The 20,733-nt window shown below is 42.4% G+C and overlaps 1 protein-coding gene across 3 annotated transcripts in view; it reads left to right on the top strand.

Annotated features, from left to right (window-relative positions):
* Positions 1 to 469: 469 nt before the first annotated feature.
* Positions 470 to 20,733, top strand: part of Smad4 (SMAD family member 4) — a 45,344-nt gene continuing 25,080 nt past the window's right edge. Inside the window, exons 1-5 of one of the 3 annotated variants that reach the window (XM_087593287.1) lie at positions 470 to 576; positions 741 to 808; positions 14,531 to 14,907; positions 16,588 to 16,762; positions 17,370 to 17,399. In XM_087593287.1, coding sequence (XP_087449413.1) covers positions 14,659 to 14,907; positions 16,588 to 16,762; positions 17,370 to 17,399 — 454 coding nt within the window. In that variant the 5' untranslated portion in view covers positions 470 to 576; positions 741 to 808; positions 14,531 to 14,658. Of the gene's footprint in view, positions 809 to 14,530; positions 14,908 to 16,587; positions 16,763 to 17,369; positions 17,400 to 20,733 lie in introns of those variants that run through there. The other 2 variants (XM_087593286.1, NM_019275.3) reach the window with 2 other exon arrangements.

Genomic DNA, 20,733 nt, shown 5'->3' with positions numbered 1-20,733 from the left:
CCACACCGGGCAACCACGCCGGGCAAGACCCTGGAACCGGTGCCTCCTTGACAGTCGCCTGCGCCTCCGAGTTTACCCTTTGGAGCTGGTTTTCAGGCCGGTGTGATGAAAGGGGCAGAAACCCCTCTCCAGAGTAAACTGCTACAAACACGCGCCCTCGGTGCGGCTGTGTCCATCAAGGTCTTCAAAACCCAACCCAACACGGCAGGCATGCCCATCGCTCGTCCCGAGCTGTCCCACGGTGCTTGGGTACTCAGAGCCGCACTCCGTTTCAGAAGACGACTCCCCATCCGCGCCGCTGCGCGCACTCAGCCTGGGCCGCCACCGCTGCTGCCCGCGGGCGCCTGCGCACTGGGATCCTCTCTGCTCTGGGCGGGAGGCGGGGGCAGCCGGGAGAAAGGAGCGCTGCGGGGGGGAAAAGGGCCAAACCCTGAAATTACCCGGATGTGGTCTCCGCGCGCGCATGCTCAGTGTCCTTCCGACAAGTTGGCAGCAACAACACGGCCCTGGTCGTCGTCGCCGCTGCGGTAACGGAGCGGCTCGGGTGGCGGAGCCCGTGTTCGCGCCCGCCCGCCCGCCGCCCTCGGGAGGCCCTTCCCGCGCCGCGCTCCGCTCCGCGGCCGTCCCCGGCGCGGGAGCGCGTGACCGGAGCCGGCGCCCGCGAGCGAGGCCCCCCGCGGCGGGGCGGCTCCGGAGCTCCTGCGGCCCGGCCGGCGCAGTCCGCGGCGCGGCGGGGAGAGGGGCCGCCTGGGCCGGACGCCGCGGGCGGGGCCCGGGAAGCGACGGCGAGGCGCGGCGCGGAGCCCAGGTAACGCGCGGTTCTCCCCTGTCCGGGCCTCGGCGCCCGCGCTTCCCCGCCCCGGGGCGGATTCCCGCGGCGGCCGGCGCGAGCGCGGGCCCGGCGGAGCTCGGGTGGGTCGCCCCCGCGCGCCCCGGCTCCGCGTGCCCGCGCGTGGGTCCCGGGCCCCAACTCCGCTCGCAGTTAGGCGCGTCCGCCGTCCCGGGAACTCGGGCGCCGGTCCGGTCCGGTCCGCGCCGCCGCTCTTTGTTGTTCGGGAGGAGTTTGGCCGCGGCCCGGGCCGACGCGTCGGGCCGGCCCGAGTGCGTTGTACCCCGGATGCCCCGGGTCGGTTCTCGTGCCTTCTCCCCAGCAAGTGTTTGTTTTCTCTTTGTCCCCACTTTCTCTTCCTGGTTGTGTGCTCTGAGTTTACGTTTGTAGCTTTGATTTGTTTACTTTTTTGGGTATTGTGGGTGATGGCGGCATGCGGGAAACATTCTTAGCGCCTAACTGAACCACCTCCTTCCCCTAATAAAATGTGTCTCCTAATAAAAGGCGTAGTTTATTTTATTGTTAGGGCTACATGCATGGAGCGTGAAATTGGTGGAGGGTGGAGGGCGTTGGCTTCAGCACCCAAAACTGTTGTTATGATTTCTCAAGCCAGATTTTCAAAGACAAGGGCGTGTTTAGTTAACTTGAAAGGTTCCTTTGCCAGAGGTTTTAAAAAGCCCTGTTTATTGATAGCTCCTTCCGACTGCCCCACCTCCACCCCACAGAACCTGGAGTAAACTTAATTTTTAAAGTTGGTTTCCAGGTAATTCATTTTAAAAGTACTTTATCAATGCCTTTAGTTTTTGATAACTTAAGGTGGGATTGTCACTTAGAAATAAAGTTACAAGATAAAGAGGGAGTTATTTTAAGCACCCTGAATTCATGTTCTGCAGGCTTGTAATCTCGCTTAATTTTTTTTAACAATCGTTGAATTTCGCCAGATTTAGCATCTTTTCTCCCTCAGTAGCAGTTTTATTCTTTGAACGTTTTAAGAATCAGGTTCAGGACTTTCTTCTGACAAAATCCATGTGGAATCTTAACTTTAAGTACAGAAATCCAAGCACTGCATTTGAATAGCTTTTATTATAGATTTCACAAATTTACCTTGCTTTCAGGACATGAAGCACTTGCAGTTGAAATGTAGCATAAGATGTTTAGAAGTAACTGTTCCCTTCTGTAGACTCTGTGTCTTGGATATATCTGATGGGATTAGTACATGTTATTTCAAAATGTAAATGATTGCTATAATATTTTTAAAAATACAATTTCTCCCTAATGCTTCGTTTAGTGTTTAATGTACTGCCACGAGTGTATAGGGCTTCCTGTACCACTTTTTTTGAACTCCTGCCCAACCCTGTCCCTCAGCTTCTCAGGTGCTGGAATACAAAATTGGGACGGGATGCTCATACACTCAGGATTTTGTTTTCTTCAAATGAGCTTGTTACAAACCTGCACAGAGGCAGATTAACACCCATGAAGCAGCTTCAGACCTTGATGTGATGAATTATGTAGACTTAAATTGATGGAATTAAAACAAATCCTTTCTGAAGAGAATTGGCAAGACTCTTAAGGCTCTTTTAGTGAGTGCTGTAAGACAGGTGGCCTTTTTCTTTGCTTTCTAGGCTTTTGAGTGAGTATGCATTAAAGAGGTATTACATATTTTTGTTTTTGAAAAAGTAGTTGATACTTTGGAGTAAAAGCTTCTGCTGTAAATCTTAATCGGGAAGAGTTAACATTGTGTTTACAGAATTAAGGAAATTTTGTGCTAAGCAAGTCAGTGAAATAATTTGGAATATTTTTATATGGACCTGAACTTTCCTGATAGCTTTGCTCTTGAAATAGTTGTGCTTACATGAGGTGTACAGATCTTGCTTTCTTTAAGGTCAGTTTCATTTATGCTACGTGTTAATTGAAGTCTTTCTCTCTGTGAGCTGTGTCTCCCGATTCTCTGCTTCACACACACACACACACACACACACACACACACACACACACACACACACACACGGGGAGGGGTTAATAGTAGAGCATTAAACTAATTTATGCAGAACAGCCTCCCCCCACCCCCCCTCTCTCTCACACACACACACATACACACACCACTCTCAGTTAGAACCTGTTTGAGTTTTTTGTTTTTTGTTTTTTTCTGATTGAGCCAGAGTTACAGTAACATTGGCACACACTGTTCTAATTGAGCTGTGCATGACTGAGGAGGCCTCTACCAGGGCAGTTAACTCCAGTCTGCAGAGTCAGTTAAATTTACAGTGCGTATTTGGATGGACTTCTTTAAAACTTTGATCTCTTAATGAGAACATACTCATTTTTTTTTTTTGATGAAGTATTACCTATTTCAGTTCTTTTTTGTCCCCCATCTAGTTGATGCCTAGGTTTTGGTTTTTCTTTTCACTTTTCATTCACCCAGAATGAATGTCTCTTTATAAAGGTCCTGTTCAGTGCTTCCTTGTATGGTTGGACACCTCCCACCCTCCACTGTGTTTTGTTAAAGCCGTGAGGAAGACTGACTCAGGTGATCCTTAATTATGTATAAAACTAACCTGACTAAATGCTTTCGTTGTTTTCTGGGCTAAATGAAAGCTCAAGTTAGAAGGGAATGTCACGTTGAGTACCTCTTTCTCAAATTATCTAGTTCTTCCCCCATCTGTTGAGTAAGGTTCACTGAGGTAGACATTCAGATAACTGATAAATGTGTATAGATAGCATGTACGGGAGCTACTTTTGTTCTGATCGAAATACCCACAGCTCTTGCTAATGAGACACATTTAGAGTTGCTGGATTTTTTTCCCTTTACTTTAAAATGTGTAATTTTTGTAATGGAAAATTTGGCTGAATACCAGCTTCTCAGAAACAAGATTGTGTCACCTTGACACTTTTACATGATGTAGCTGGCACCCAGGAACATTTATTTTGAATATGAATGTGAATGAGGGCTGGGAGAGGTAGGACGAGGATGGGACTTATGTAAACCTAGGCTGGTAGGTGTTCAAGTTGCTTAGATCGATAAGGTTCATAGGTCAGACACTCATAGAACAACGTGTTTACCTGTGTTAGTCAGTTAGGTGTTGGTTGTCTTTTTCAACACAACTGCATGCATTATTCATATCTTAAATAAGTTTGTTTTCCTAGCTTAGAAACTCGATACCATATGGGGTTTATTTATTTACTTTTTTGGTGCTAGTCCCCCACTGTTGCTAGGGATAGAACTTAGGTCCTCATGAGTGCTAGGCATGTTCTGTCACAGAGCTGCCCTCCCATCCCTTTCTACTGCTTTAACACTGATGCCTGACTCCTTCCCACAGAAATTTTGATTTAGTTGTACTGGGCTGTGTAGCGAGCTTAAAGACCACAGTAGTTGAGCCTTAGGGGCCTCATCTTTGAAGATGATCATTTATGCTCTTCTCTCGTTTTATTTGTCTGGGGTCAGGTCCCACGGTGTAGTCAGGACTGGCCTTGGGCTTTGGGCAGCCCTGTCTCTGCCGACACAGTTCCCCTTTACACTCTTGCTAATGCAGTGATAAATCCATGCAGAAGGTGACCATTGCAACTCTGACTTCCTCTCTTCCCATCCCTCTCTTCCTGACCCCCTCACTTATTTTCAAATGATTCGTATTGTTTAGTAACAAATTTTAGGAAGATGAATTTCTTTCTTTTTTTTTTTTTTTCCAGAGCTGGGGACCGAACCCAGGGCCTTGCGCTTGCTAGGCAAGCGCTCTACCACTGAGCTAAATCCCCAACCCCGGAAGCTGAATTTCTTTTTTTTTTTTTTGGTTCTTTTTTTCGGAGCTGGGGACCGAACCCAGGAAGCTGAATTTCTTATGATCATACAATTGGTTTCTAAATTAACATCTAAACTTCCAATGGAATTTGGTTTCTTTTTTAAAGATTTATTTCTATTAAAAATATCCACTATATATGGATATTTTGCCTGCTTGTGTAATTTCACCACTTGTGTACCTGGCGTCTGGGGGGCAAGGAGAGCAGGCTGTGGATACCTTGAAATTGGAGTTAGAGATGAGCCACCACATAGGTTCTGGAAATTGAATCCTTGTCCTGTAAGAACAACCAGGGCTTTTAACTTTTGAGCTGTATCTCCAGCATCTTATTAATTTTTAGACACACACACACACACACACACACACACACACACACACACACGTGTGTGTGTGTGTGTGTGTGTGTGTATGTGTGTCTTTGCAGGTTACTAAGGAGGCCACAAGCCCAAGATGGGTGCTGGGAACCAAACTCCAGTCTCCATAGAAGAAGCTGTGTTCCTAACTGTTTAGTCAGGTCTTCAGCGCTGGAATTTGGTTGTGTTAAGGGATTAGTCAGCTTGGAAGTGATGAAGTTTTTAACCCTGACTTCCCTGGCCCTTTAGAAGAAAGCTGCACTGATTAAACCTGTGCAGTCGGGGCTTTACTTTATGTACTGGGACGAAGTTGCCCAACTAGCCCAACTAGTTGGCAGTGCTGTAGGGAGATCCTCGGGGCGTATGGTCTCTTTTTAAAGTTTTTGCAGTGATTAAAAGCTAGGGCCTTACACATGGTCAGACTAGTGCTATGCCACTGAGCTACTCTACCCCTTTCCAAGTTGCTCAACCTGAAGTCGTGGCAGAGTGCTGGTCTATAAAGTTACCTGTGTCTCTTGGCTTTGGAAGAACTATTTATAAACATGTAACTGCTTTTGTCCTGTAACTCCAACTCCATCTCCCTCTCTCTCTCTCTCTCTCACACACACACACACACACACACACACACACACTCTTCAGAATAGGAGTGGAAGGGAAGAATCATGGCTGTCACTATTAGGAAATAAAGCCCCTTGATTGTGAAGTGTGTGGTTATTTATACTACTTACTCTTATTTCTGTATTTGTTTAACATTTTGATAATAAATACTTTGAGTATTTTGCTCAGAACTTACAAATTCTAATTTACATGTTTTGAATGCATCTTCTATTATTAAATAGAAAGGACTTCTGATAAATACTTGCTGTCCTAGTAAGGGATGGTTTTTGTAAATATAGTTGAATGTATACAGCTTGAGCTTTCTCGGGTTATGTGTGCTTGTGCCTGTGTGTGTTCATGTGCATATATGTATATTTTGCCACAGAGCCTTGAATTTCAGATCTTCCTTCAGCTCTTGAGTAATGGGATTACTTCAAAATATATTCATAAATGCATAATGAATTGAGGGTATTTGTTAGTGGTAACTACTGACTAGTTAATCCCAGTTGAATCATTTGGTGGAAGGATGACAGAACTAGTGGTTAATTAGTCAACTGAAGCCAGATCTCCATAGTGAGTTCTAAGACAGCCTAGGCTGCGGTTTTACCCTGTGTCAAAACAACAACAAATGAACAAACAAAATATTCTGTAAGGAAATGAATGGTTCAGCATTTGGAAATCTGCATAACTCCGTGAACCAGTGTTCCCTGGGTTACCAGTTCCTAAGGTTATAATATGTCCAGAGTGAGGTGTGGAGAGTTCATTTTTTTAAGACACTGAACGCACATAATGCTATGGATCCTACATAGATCAGGTGAAGACTCGTGTGATGGTACAGTCCTTCATCCATCATTCGAGAGGCAGAGGCAAGAGGATCTCTTGAGTTCCAGGACAGCCAAGGCCTCACAGTGAAAGAAAGCCTTTTCAAGCAAACCAAAAAGCAAAAGTGATAGACTTTTAATTGAAAGGATAGTGTGCGTAGTTATTGAAATGAAGTTGGTAATTATTTTTAAATGCCACTTTGTTGTTACTCTTAAATTAGGTACATTTATTCATGGTGGTATAATTTGTTTTATTGTGTTTTGGTGATGTGTGAAGAGAAGCCTGTGAAGTAGATGAGTGCTTTGTAGAGCTCACAGCACTTCAGACTTGGGCTGTAAGGCAGGCAGGCCTTCACCTGCTGTGGCTGCTTGGGGCTTCTGTGGGATTCTGAGGCAGCCATCGTCCAGTGGCCGGGTATTAAAATCCAGCTTCATTTCTAATCTTTTAAACAGTGGTTCTCAAAATACGCTTGGTGGACTTCTGGGAAGCCCCATACTCTTTATTAAAGAGTTCATGAGCTCAAAATAATTTTCATAGTAGGGTCGAGACATTTGGTCTTCCTGTGTGCAGTTACACTGTGGTACAAGAGTGGTAGGTAGACCAGTAAGTTCCTTGGCATGAATTAAAACAGTTTACTTGTGTTTTTCACATTCATGTAATGTGTTGAGCATTTGAAAAAAATGCAGTTTCGCTTAAGAATGCCGATGGTAAAGTAAATGAACAGTGTTAGCTTTTAAGTAGTCTGTGTTTTATGTGATTAAATGGGAAGTGTGTATGAAACATTTGTGCATGTTCGAGTGTACTGCTCATGTCTAGGAAAACTAACTCCCATGATTGATAGCCATCAGCTATCACGCTGAACGCTGCTTCCCTTCACAGAAGAGCGCCTGTAGAGAGGCTGCCGTCCTCTAGACCTGACTGTTTGGTCAACTGAATAATGTGGGCTGGCACTGTAAGGAAAGTGATGGACTTGTCAAAGAAAAAGTTAGAGTTATGGAAAACGTGGTTCTGTCTGTGTTAAAGATTTTCTAGTGAGATTGTTGGTGATTTTTAAGGAATGTGGTTTTTTTTTTTTTTTTTTTAAATACATGAAAGTTGAGCATAGTTGTGCCTGTAATCCTAGTATGTGGGAGGGGGAGGCAAGAGGATCACGGCCAGTCTGATCTCCATAGTGAGTTCTAAGACAGCCTGGGCTACGGCTTGACCCTGTGTCAAACAACAAATGAACAAACAATATTCTGTAAGGAAATGAATGGGTCAGCATTTGGAAATCTGCATAACTCAGTGAACCAGTGTTTCCTGGGTTACCAGTTCCTAAGGTTATAATATGTCCAGAGTGAGGTGGAGAGACTCGGTTTTGCATGGGCAGTGCTCTCTGTACTGCTTGCAGCCGATTGTGGAAGCCAGAGGGTTATCCTGGGTGCTGTCTGTCAGCAGTGGTCTGCTTTTGCTTTTAGTTTTCTTGACTTTGTTTTGTTTTAGTCTCAGCTCCAGAGATCGTCTGCTTTTACCTCACAGCACTGGGGTTGAAGCGTGTCCGCCATGCTTGCTCAGCTCTGCTTTTCTTGTCTTCTCTTGGCCTGGGTTTAGGGACTCACACTCAGGTCTCACATGCTTGTTCTCTACAACAGACCCAGAGTCTCAGAATTCAGACTGCTCTTCACCTCTTCATGACCCTAACTGATGTCCACTTTCTAAGTTTTGGTATTGAATAAAAGGTGAATATCCATTATTATTTGGAAGGAATATTAAAGTATTCTTGCCAGTTATACATATCTGTGTCACGTTTTCTTCCTGTATTTGAAATCCACAGCAGACTGAATGCTAAAGAAGGTAGAATCCAGCTGTTACCTGTTAATCTACACAGTAAAGAAATTTGCACAGATGTTAAATAGTGTCATTCTTACTACTAACTTTTGTGTTCTGGAAAAGATTTATTTTTTATAAAAGTTATTTAGGCTATCTGACAGAGTGTGTGACTCTTGTTTCTTTGCTTTTTTCCCGCGTTTCTTTCACGTCGCCCTCACTCCTCTCAGCCTGGCAGTTGATTTTCATGTGTGTAGATAGTATGAGATTTTACCAAGTATTCTGATGGCCCTCCTGGCTTGTGGGAGAATTGGCTTTCCCCCTTTTTCTTCTCTTCTCTTCTTGAATTTGTCATAGCCTAGGAACTACTGACATTTTGGGTAGTTTTCTTCTGTTCTGAAGGATAGTCTGCCTTTTGAAGGATGTTTGGTACTATCCTATCCTTTGCCAGTGGTACTCTGCTGCTCAATTTTCCTTCCCTTCAGTGACCGTCAAAAATTAGGCTCAACTAAGTGCTAACTCGGCCTGACCCTACTCTACTTCTAATATCAGAGAACAGGCACATTCAGAGTTATGACCAGAGACCAAAAATGTCTCTAGACGTTACCAGATGTCCCTTAAGAGACTAATTGGCTGTGTTGAGAATCACTGGTATTACAATATGGTTATGGCCAGTTGGAGGCAAGGCTAAGGAATAACCTTTAAAGGTAATGCATACTGTTCCTTCCCTTCCCTCTATCTAACATGGAGAGATAGCGCTCTGTCAGTCTCGGATGGGCAGTGGGTAGTACCACCACGCAAATCTGCGCTGAATAAAGAGCTTAAAAAATACATTTGAAAACGATAGGTATTTGGGACTTGGTTATAACTGTAGCATAGCTAATTTGATTAATGATTATATCAAGATGGGAACATTTTATGTTGTGTCACTTGCTTCCATATCTTTAGTTCTTATGTGTTTGGTAATATGCTTGAGTTTTCTAGATATGTTGTGCACACCTGCATGAACTAGGGATTAAACCCAGTACTTTACCCTAGACAGCACATGTCTCACCACTGCCTTCAGAACCTAGATTCCAGCACTTGGGAGGCAGAGGCAGGCAAATCGAAGATGGCCAAGGCTACACAGAGAGATCCTGTCTTGAAACCCCTTACCCCACAAAAAAAAGAAAAGAAAAAAGAATATTTATTATTTTATGAATTGAAATGTTACTATGTTGCCCAGCTTTTTAAAACTTTGAACTCAAAACATTTTTTTCTTTGACTTGGATATGTAGCATCTAAAAATAGGCATACAAGCCAAACACTTACTGGTAAAGCATAATTTATTCAATAAGTTTTTGCTGTATATAACGTTTTACAGTTTATTGAAGATTAGAGTAAATTTGTACTGATAACATGACATGCTTGTTGATTTTTTACATAAAGAATTATGTCTTTGCTAAATATTTGAAACTGCCAAATGGAGAATGTTTTCGGAATTGGTCGGTATTTTGATTTTTATGAGCATCAGTGCTGAGGATACTGCTTCACATACATACACAGTACAAGATGAAGAAAGATGTTTAGAGCTGTTTCCCAATTGTTGGAAATTTAGTTCCAATCCCAAACCCAAATTCATTACGCAAGTAAAAGAAAATGAAACTCAGGTCAGCCACTCAAATGACAGTTTTTAAAATCAAACATTCTAATACAACATCATAATTACACTAACTTGATACATGTTAAAGAATGCTGGTAGGAAAATACTGTGTGTGTCCTCTGCAGTTAAACCATTCTGTTGTAGTAAGAGCTGGGAACTGCAGTAAGAACACTGTAGTTTGTGAAGAGTCGTTTGCAATCTGTCTGCAGTGACGTCACACAGTGTGGGCAAGCACCACCAGAAATGCCTTGGCTTTATTGTTTTTTGTGGGTTCACAAACCACCTACTGCTGTTGTGTGTGTGTGTGTGTGTGTGTGTGTGTGTGTGTGTGTGTGTGTGACCTCCACAGGAACCCCAGATGGGATCATAAGAAACTGCGGTCCAGGTGGTTTCCTGTCCCACCTTCCTTGTTAGCTGAGGCCACTGCACCCAGCCAGAGTCACCGCTTACTGAGTAAGCAGTGCTCCTTAAGGAGTATCGGAGACATTTTTGTGAGGTGGCCTTGTAGGTGGGGTCTAAGGGATAGGATTCTGGAAGACACAGGGAAGAATTATCTTGGCATCTCACAAGACTTGAAAATATCCTACAAATTCACATAGGAGGAAAATATAATTAGTGTATAGTTCAGTTTTTTTTTTTTCGAGCTTTATCTGTTCACCATTTAAGAAAAATCAAAGTCACCAACATGTTTGTCTTAAAAAGTCTGAATATACAACTCATGTTTATGAGGCCACATACAGTATAAACATCTTAACTCCCTTTTAGAAGTGGGTTCCAGAGTTTAACCCATGCTACATATATGTTGTGAGCTACATTCTGGGGCTCCAACTTCTTTATTTACATCTCTGATCTGGTGTGCCTTTATATAGGTCTCAACTATGTGAGTCTTTGCTTCCTCTAGCTATTAAGACAGTTAAATTTCTATGTATGAGTACACTGTAGCTTTCTTCAGACACACCAGAAGAGGGCATCAGATCTTATTACAGATGGTTGTGAGTCACCATGTGGTTGCTGGGAATTGAACTCAGGAATTCTGGAAGAGCAGCCAGTGCTCTTAACCTCTGAGCCATCTCTCCAGCCCAAGACAGTTAAATTTCTTAAATAATCAGATTGCATTTTAATTTCAAGACAACAAAGGAGGTGCTCTAGGTTGTTACAGAAATGGGATGTTACAGAAATGAGAAAATGCCTTCTTGATCCATGCCTACTGATGTGTAGCTCCAGAGTGTTTGCAAGTGTGGGTTCCTTGCTCTAGTCAGTTACGGCTCTGTATGGCTTTGTATACACTGTTGCATTTTCTTTTCTTTCTTTCTTTTTTTTTTTGGTTCTTTTTTTCGGAGCTGGGGACCGAACCCAGGGCCTTGTGCTTCCTAGGCAAGCGCTCTACCACTGAGCTAAATCCCCAACCCCTCTGTTGCATTTTCTTACTGAGGTAGTTTGTAGGGTGGGCAGGACCAATAGATACTGTGCTCATTTCATAGATGAGACCACTGAGAGAGACTGAAGGAGGTCATTTATGTTGTTAGAACTTTAGTTGGAACATACAGCTTTATTTTATCATGTTAGTATTTGCTCATGTCCATCACGTTTTTATAGTATAAAGCCATATAATGTAGAAATACATATATACATATTTATGTATTATTTTTGTGTTCAAAGAAACTTAAAATTGATGTAGCGTTTGTATGTAATACTGCCAGACCCCAGTTTAAGTTTAATAAAGAATAACCTTTAATATTAACACTGTGGAAAAATGGTTAGATACTTAAATTATACATTGGTACAAACTTATAATAATTTTAGAATATAAAAGAGCTTCTTTGCAAACTTAAGTTTGTCCTGAGAGGAGAGTACCACAGAATAAAAATGGTCAGGTCAGTCTATAGACACTTGGCTTGGTATGTGTTGGTGTGTCTTTTTTTTTTTAATGTTTTTACTGCTGCAACAAAGCACCATGACTAAGGCAACTTAGAAAAGAAAGTGTGTAATTGGGGCTGGCTTCCAGTTTCACAGGGTCAGTCCTTGGTCATCATGGTGGGGAGTGAGAGCTTACATGGTGAGACACAACCATGAGGTGGTGACCACGAAGACAATGATGAGAACCCATCCCACCACCCAGACCCTAGTGACACACCTTTAACAAGGTCATGCCTCCTGGTCCTTGCCAACTTGGGACCAAGTATTCAAACATAGGAGTATTTGGGGCTATTTTTATTCATATCACCATAGTCAGGAGCTACATGGTATTGGGAGTTTGAAATGTGAGACTGTGTTTTCTTGACCCTCTACATTTGTAGTGTTATTTAACTGTTAGAACTGAGAGACAAAATAAATATATATTTTTTAAAATTTAAATTTAAATTTGAGGGAGGGGATCAATAAGAAACATAAGCATATTAGGGAGGTAACTGAGGTTGAGAGCAAGGCAACAGCTTAGTAGGGGAAACCCTTATGGGGGCAATTAATATTTTAGCTGTAATTTGAAAGGAAGCTAGGGCTTAATTACCGAGTGGTTAAAATGGGGATGAATGTTTTAGGCTAAAGAATGCTATGAGTTAAGCATGTGAAACACAGCAATGTGTTTGCTGGACAGTATGCGGGACTTACCTGTCCTGTCCTAGCAATGGGTATATAATGATGAGGATGACAGTTCCAGTTTTTGGTCCACAGGTGTTTTAGTCATACTGTTCATTTGCTGAAGAGTGAGACACAGGAGACACCAAGTCCAAGGCTAGTTGGGGGCTGGCTGGCTTAGTGTCAAAGGTTTAGTTCATTATCATCTTAGTGGGAGCAGTAGCTGTTCTGCAGGCAGAGAGGGTGTGGGGAGGGCTTTAGAAAGTCACAGCCTAGCACCTCCAGTGACACACTTCCTCCATCCAGACTGCAGCTCCCGATTCTTCTAATCCTTTCGAATAGTGCCACTCCCTGGTGATGAAACATTCCAATATTTGAACCTATAGGGTGCATATTTATTCTAACTACCACAGCAGGTGTTGTAATATAGAAGTTAAACTAGTGAGTCTGGCAGTGAGAGGTATCAGACTAGTAGTTCTCAGGTTAGAGTGGAGCTTTTTTCTTCCAGTCCAAATCTTGAATCTTGGGGCTTCACAGCGTGCTAAGCAGGCAATTTATTACTTAGCCTTAGGAAAAGAGTGTGTGTGTGTGTGTGTGTGTGTGTGTGTGTGTGTGTGTGTGTGTGTGTGTAGGGTGTGTAGGGTGTGTGTCAGGCAGTTAGCTCTTACTGAGTTGTACAGTCTGGCAGAGTGTGTGTGTGTGTGTGTGTGTGTGTATAGGGTGTGTGTCAGGCAGTTAGCTCTTACTGAGTTGTACAGTCTGGCATTGGGTTTATGGTCTGTCTCTGTCTCCCAAGAAGGTGGGATTGCAGGTGTGCACTACATGCCTAGCCAGGATTTGTGTTTTCTCTTTCTGTTTCTCTTTTCTTCTTTTGACTGTACAGTGATTTCTTATACTTCTCCCTTCTTCCTTTTCTCCATTAACAAATCATCATTATTTAAAAGTGAGACTGTGGACGCTGCACACATGGTTGTCCTTTTATCTAACCTTCTGTATGCCTTTGAACTGTCAGTGGCTAAACTGTCATTGTCTCCTATATTTTCTGTGGAATGCTTTACTAGGAGAAGATATAATAAATGAGTGTATAATGTGTTTCGGATAACATCCTTTAAAAACAAGTACCTCAGGATTCAGGCAGGGAGTATTTGTGCTGAAACCTTGTACAGTGCGCTTCATACTGCTTTTTCTCCCTTGAGTTCTTTTAGTTCCAGATTCAAGGGTTAAGTAACTCGTTGTCTAGCTGCTTAGTATAACTGGAATCCTAATCCTGATCTCTGATTCCACATCCTCGTGCAAAAAGTTATCTGGAAAGTGTCTCTTTGATGACAGTTTATTAGCTGGTTGTAACCTTAGCATTTAGGAAGCTAATGCAGGGGTATTGTGGCGGGTCCAGCCAGCATGGGCTACAGAGTAAGACCTTGTTTCATCTTTTTATTTATATTTATGCATGTGAGTAAATGATAACTATTGATAGACACGAACATTTGCTTCCTTATGTGGGGATATAAGGAGTTGAGAAGCATTTTATAAAAATATTTTAGAGCAACGGTTTCAATCTGTAGGTCATGATCCCTTTGAAGGTTGAATGGCTCTTTCACTGGGGTTGCATATCGGATATCCTGCATATCAGATATTTACATTATGATTCAAAACAGTACCAAAATTATAGTTATGAAGTAGCAATGAAATAATGTTATGGTTGGGAATCAACAGCATGAAGAAGTGTATTAAAGGGTTCAACACTGCGAGGCTTGAGAGCCACTGCTCTAGAGAAGGTGAATGTGAAATAACAATGGCGAGTATAAATGCTAAGAAGGGTCAGGATTGTAGCAGTGCTGTAGAAAATAGGGTGCAGAAATAACTAAGGAAAAGTTTGGGGTAATGGCACATTTGGTAAGACTTGATTTAGTGTGCCTTTGTGATGAGAAGGCCTGAATTTTTAATGATTTGGAGTATCAAAAACTATATTTTATAATTGTCATTTCAAACTTTAAACATTCTTAAAAACTATGGGCATTGAGTCTTTTGATTTAAGTGGAAAAGTTTTTCAAAACTTTCCCACAATGATTGTATCTACCTTCTGAAACGTGTTCTCATCTTTCTTCTTCTTTTTTAGATTATCCTGCTCACCAGATGTCTTGAAAATTTTTCTTACAACATTGGCCATTGGTTTTCACTGCCTTCAAAAGATCAAAATTACTCCAGAAATTTGAAAGTTTGATTTAAAAGAAAAAACGTGAACAGATGGACAATATGTCTATTACAAATACACCGACAAGCAATGACGCCTGTCTGAGCATTGTACACAGTTTGATGTGCCACAGACAAGGTGGAGAGAGTGAGACATTTGCCAAAAGAGCAATTGAGAGTCTGGTAAAGAAGCTGAAAGAGAAGAAAGATGAACTGGATTCTTTAATAACAGCTATCACTACAAATGGAGCTCACCCCAGCAAGTGTGTCACCATACAGAGAACACTGGATGGACGACTGCAGGTTAGTCTGGAGTTCTGAACGTCTTCTGGGCTGGTAGAGTAATAGATACTTTTAAAATTTTCTCTTAAGTTACTACCAATTTAATGTGAGCTCCATCTTCATATATTTATTTCATATATTTAGAGATTTATTTTTGTTGCTTATGTGTGTTTGTGTGCACATGTGTACAGATACTGAAAGAGGCCAGAAGAGAGCATTCCCGGATGCTGCCTCAGAGCAGAGCCTCAGGCATTCTCAGTGCTGGGCTATCTCCCGAGCTCCATAGCTCTGTCTCGACATACTGTACATCTTTTGCCAGTGTGCCTGATGAGAGTATGTGGAAGAATACATAAAAGATAGATGTTATCTTTTTATGTTATTATTCAAAAATCATGCAGTGAAGAACAATTTTAAAAAATTAAATGAGAAACCCAATGTTGAAAGCGAACTTCCTGTATAGCACGTTGGCATTCATCTTATAGTTCACACTCGCCACCTGCCAACCCTTTTTGGTATTGTAAATATCCTAACTGATAACACTGGACTCTTGTCATTTAGGGATGTTAGACTATTTTCATTGGAGTGCAATACTCAGTGGTCACTTTTTTCAAGTGATATCATATGCGTGAGGAAGTTTGGAAATGTGAAGGTAGATTTTAGAATTTTATTTCTAGATTTTAGACATAATTTTTGACAATTTCACACTTTTGCATTTTAAAAACCTGAGTGCAGGCCTTGAAATTGAACTGTGGGAGTCCAATTCTTGCTGTAGTGAGATTCTGGAGAGGCTGTTTATTCTTTGTGGCTCAGCCTCCCGAGGGCTGAGATCACAGGTGTGTACTCCTATGTTTCAATTAGCTTGAACTTTGGATTTCTCGTCTTTGAAAGGATAGTCGCAGTCTGAAATTGGCCGCAGGGGTGGAATTGTGTGTGGGACTCACAAACCTGTTTTTCCTAGTATATGCTGAAGACATGACTTTAAAAGGCATGAAGAATTCTTTTATCTTGGTAAACAAGCCGGTCTTCAGGTAACGTCCTTGAGCATCCTCTAATTCAGTTCAGTTCTGACCCAGTCTACTTGGAGATGCCAATCATAATGGTCTGGTTGTTTTACCTGTGCTTCTGTCTGCTGTCAGGAGTTCCCACAGTCCCACCCACAGGCTCAAGTAATTTACTCAAGCATCTCCCATAACTGAGGAAACCATATTTACCATTATGAAGGCTATTGCAAGGGCTACAGATTGAGAGAGGCATAGGCAAGGTAAACCTCCATAGCCTCTCCAGGAGGACCAGCTTCCATAACCACGTGGTCAGCTATCCCAGGCTCTCAAACCCTGTTCTTTTGTTTCTTTTCTTTTTTTTTCTCTTGCAGGTTTAATTACCTAGACATAAATTAACATTGTTATCAGCTCTATATTACATTGTAACCTTTCCCTTCAGCAGAGGTTGGGGAGTGGGGGCTAAAGTTCTACCATGGTCTTTCCTGTGATTGTCCCCTTCTGATGATGCTTGGGAGCTCTAGACTTCAGTTGGCTTAGACCTCAGAAAGAAGAGACGACTTTTAGAAGCCTAGGATTTTAGTTGTATCCAAGGAAATTGGAACAAGGCCATGCGTGTGTTTCGCAGTGTCATGGATTCTCACTCTGTACAGTCCCTTGCATAACTTATACTTAATAAATTAATAATTGCTTCTTGTCCTAGGTGGCTGGTCGGAAAGGATTTCCTCATGTGATCTATGCCCGTCTGTGGAGGTGGCCTGATCTACACAAGAACGAACTAAAACATGTTAAATATTGTCAGTATGCATTTGACTTAAAATGTGATAGCGTCTGTGTGAACCCATATCACTATGAGCGGGTTGTCTCACCTGGAATTGGTAAGTGGACTGTCACTGCAGAACCGTCACAGATGTGTAAAGGGAAAAGACCCCAGTCATGTTAAGTTCTCGAAGTTAAAGCTTGTATTTGAGGACTACTCAAGACTTCAAATGAAGTTAAAGAATCAGAATTAAAATTCATTTTGAGACTGGGTTTCATGTCCCAGGCTGGCCAAGAGCTGGCCGTGTAGCCAAGGGTGACTCTTGCTCTTCTTCCTCCCAGTCTTGAGCACTGTCACAGAGACACGCGCCACCATGCCTGGCTCAGGAGTCAGATGTGTTAGATGATGTAAATGCTTAAATCTGAACAAGTTGTGGGGTTTTTTTACTTCTAAAACTGAGTATATAAAATTGATCCTTTACCTCTTTTGTACATTGTTGTTATAAATAAGATGAGAGACATATATATATATGTGTATGTGTATTTATATAAATAGAAATTTAGATACACATATAGTAAATGTTTGCTTCACTTTTTAAACTGAAATGGCCCATGAATTTTTATAATCTCTGGCTTAACTTGATGTTCTATAACTTAAAATGTAATGGAAGATATGTTCATGGTAATGATTTATGTTTCATTTTCTTTTCCTTAAAAAAAATTAAGATCTCTCTGGATTAACACTGCAGAGTAATGGTAAGTAACTAGATTCTTGTAACTTTTTCTCTTTTCTTTTAACATGTCTTATTTATTTCCTGTTCATAAGTGCTTTGTGTAGGAGTTAGTAACACTAAAAAGAAAAGAGTTGCTACACTGAACATGCAGATTTAGTAGGGAGGTATGTAGTAACATTGAAAATTGGACTTACTACATTATTTTATGCATTTGAGTGTTTTCCCTGCGTGTATGCCTGTGTATCGTATGTGTCGGCTGCCTGTGGAAGCCAGAAGGGGCATCAAAGCCCCAGTGAAACAAAAGGCTAAAGTGTTTTGAGATGAGAAAAGCCACTTGGTTTTAATTTGGGTGTTTTAGTATATATGAAAATGGAATTTTAAAAATGGCTTTATTAAGGAACTGAACCCTCTCAGTCCTAACTTACGGAGATGCTGCATCGTCATCGTAGAGCAGTGAACGTGGTCTCCCACAGTTTTACAGTTCTGGAAAGCCTGCCTGGCGTTAGGCTCTTCCTTCCAAGTGCCTGAAATAGAGGCATCCACTGTGTGGCTTACAGGTTTCTAGAACTGTGGTTGGTGGTAGTGGGAGCCCTGATTCTGGGGGTGATGGCTTTAAGGTTGCTGAAACCTCTCCCTCTGCTGGCTCAGGACATCTTGTGAATAAGTGCCTTGCAGGGTGTTACCGTTCTCATCCATGCTCTTAGAATTAGGGTTTAGGAAACTCGTGATAATTTCACAATTTCAATATGGAGTGGCTGTGAGGGTTCCACATTAGTGGATCCCCCTAGTGGTAGTTCTGTAGACAGTCTTGCCTGCTTTAAATTGCTTAGAAAACAGATTTTTCACACATTTCATTTTTGAACTGGACAAAGAAATAATAGTAGGCTGGTTCATGAAAAGCTGAGAAAAATGAAACATTCCTTTCTTGTCAGCTAGGATTGTGTGGTCATCAGTTTTAGCAAGGGTCATCTCTTTCCTGAAACTGACCATACTGACCTATGTATTCATTTTACAAATATTGAGATTTTTTTTTTATTGCCTGCTGCTGTGCTAAGGGATATTAAGAAAAATGTGGCATGTTTCTTCTATTCAGAGTTCAGCACATTCCTCCCTTGGCTGTGTTATTTTGACTAATATACCAAGTGATTTGGAATGCTGCCAGCTTAGAATAGGGCCTGGAATAGGAGAAGTTCTTAACAGGTCCAGGCATCGTCTTATAGACTCAGGGGATGTCCCTTATGATTGGTTAACTGAGAAAGAGAAGACTAGGGCCTAGTTTTCTGTTGGTTCTACATGTTAAGCAGGAACCATCTAGGGTAACTCCACAAGACACCAGTGAAAGTAAGTTCTCACTGTAGGCAGAACTTCAGATAATAAATAGTACACGTGTCTGTAGTTTTGCTATGAAGGAGAAGTTGTCAGGTCCAAGATTGTTTACTACTGATTGGTTGGTTGTAGCCAGTGGTTTGATGGGATAGGCAAGGAGTTGGAAAGAATGTGATTAGAAAATTGGAAAGGCATTTGGGGACGAGGTATGTGAATTGATCTTTCTGAATGGTTAAGTATCTGAAGATGCTTGTGTCCCATGCACATCAAAAGGTGACCAGCAGGTGTTCAGTAATCAAGAAGATAGGACGAAGTGTTCTGTTCTGTGGACAGCCTTTCTCCAGCCCTCCCTGGTATTACTCAGTGGGCCCATGAGCAGTGGCCATTGTGGCACAGATAGAGTTTACATGTGAGTGAGACAACATGGACTCATCAAGACTGGCCTGGCTGTTGCTGTTGCTGCGTGCTCAGTGCTGATCTGCTAACAACAGAGACCATTGCTGATCCTCAGATAAGGTACCATTCCCTAGGGTGACCAGCCAGCAAAGCCTGGTGGCTGGTTGAGTACATTGGACCATTTCCTTCACTGAGAGGGCAGCACTTTGTCCTTGCTGGATTGGATACGGATTCTGGTTATGGATTTCTGTCTCCAGCACGTGATACTTCTGCCAACATTACATCCATGGACTTAGAGAGTGTCTTTTCCACCATCATGGTATTCCATACAGCATTGCTTCTAACCAAGGAACCCATGTCACAGCCAGGGAAATGTGACAGGGCCATGGAGTCTATTGCAGCTGCCGTCACAGAGGAATGGATCAGTGCAGCTGTCTGTCTTCTGCTGTTTTGTGGGTTCTGCTCTCTTCTGTCTTTCTCCACCCTTTTCCCCCACCCTTTCTATCCCTAACACTAGATAAGAGAGAAAAAAGGAGAGGAAAGGAAAGAGATTCCTGAGTAAAGTCAGGGGTTGGAAAGGGGGGAGGGAGACCTTATCATTAGACTAATTCCTGCTGGTTAGGGACATAGAGTTCCTTGAGCCAAGTTTGGTCTTTGCCATTAGGATGTCTAATTCCTTCTTGTTGTTTCTTTGCACATAACTACTTTACAAACTGCAATTAACAGTAACCAACAGCCCACCCTACCTCTCGGGGCTCTAGCATTTATATACCCTCTGAAAAGTCCCAGAATTCCAAACATCACAGAATTGCAGAATCTGCAGCTGACAAAATCAAGGCCTCCTATCCCCCCACCAGTGAACGGGGCAACTCAGAGCTGCTGTGGACAGTCTGAAGCAGCCTCATATCCCACACCTGGGATTAAAACAAAAACATAGAATATTTCTGTGTTTTTAAAGAAACCAAAATTCCAGAATTCTCACCACAGATCAGCTACAGCACTGATTAGGTGGCAGCAGCCTGGGGGGCTGGGGCAGGGTTCTTCAGAAGGCAGCATATGCTCGGAATCACACCCGCTATATATTATGGTTTCTCCCATAGGATTGACAGTTTCAGGACTTAAGGGATGGAAAAGGGACTAATTCTACTCACTATCACCCCAGGTGATCCACTTGGGGTGGATCATTTTGCTTTCTGTCCTGGAACCTTAAATTCTGCTGGCCTAGGAATTTTTGGTTGCAGAGCGAGAGTGCCTGTGCCAGAAGCTACAGCAGACATTGCACTGGACTGTGAGCTCAGACTTCTCCTGGCCACTTTAGGGTTATGATGCACAAACCTTTAGTCTAAGGAAATAGTAACAGAGTCAGGAAGGTGATCGATCCAGATTACCAAAAGGGAATGTGTATTGCTTCTCCACAGTGGAGGTATGCAAGATTGGTCTGGAGTCCAGGGTATCCTTCAGGGTGTCTGTTGGTGCTGCCATGGCATGGGAATCAAGTCAGTGGGAACTATGCAGGAAGGGTGATAAAGCACACAAACTCCTCAGGATTGAAAGTGTGGATCACGTCCCCAGAAAGAGTGACCTGTTGAGATGCTTGCTGAGGGCGGAGGAAATACAGATGGGAGTAGAGTATA

Source organism: Rattus norvegicus, chromosome 18, assembly GCF_021556685.1.
Source record: "Rattus norvegicus strain SHRSP/BbbUtx chromosome 18, alternate assembly SHRSP_T2T, whole genome shotgun sequence".
Taxonomy (NCBI): Eukaryota; Metazoa; Chordata; class Mammalia; order Rodentia; family Muridae; genus Rattus; species Rattus norvegicus.
This window is presented reverse-complemented; position numbering and strand designations above follow the sequence as displayed.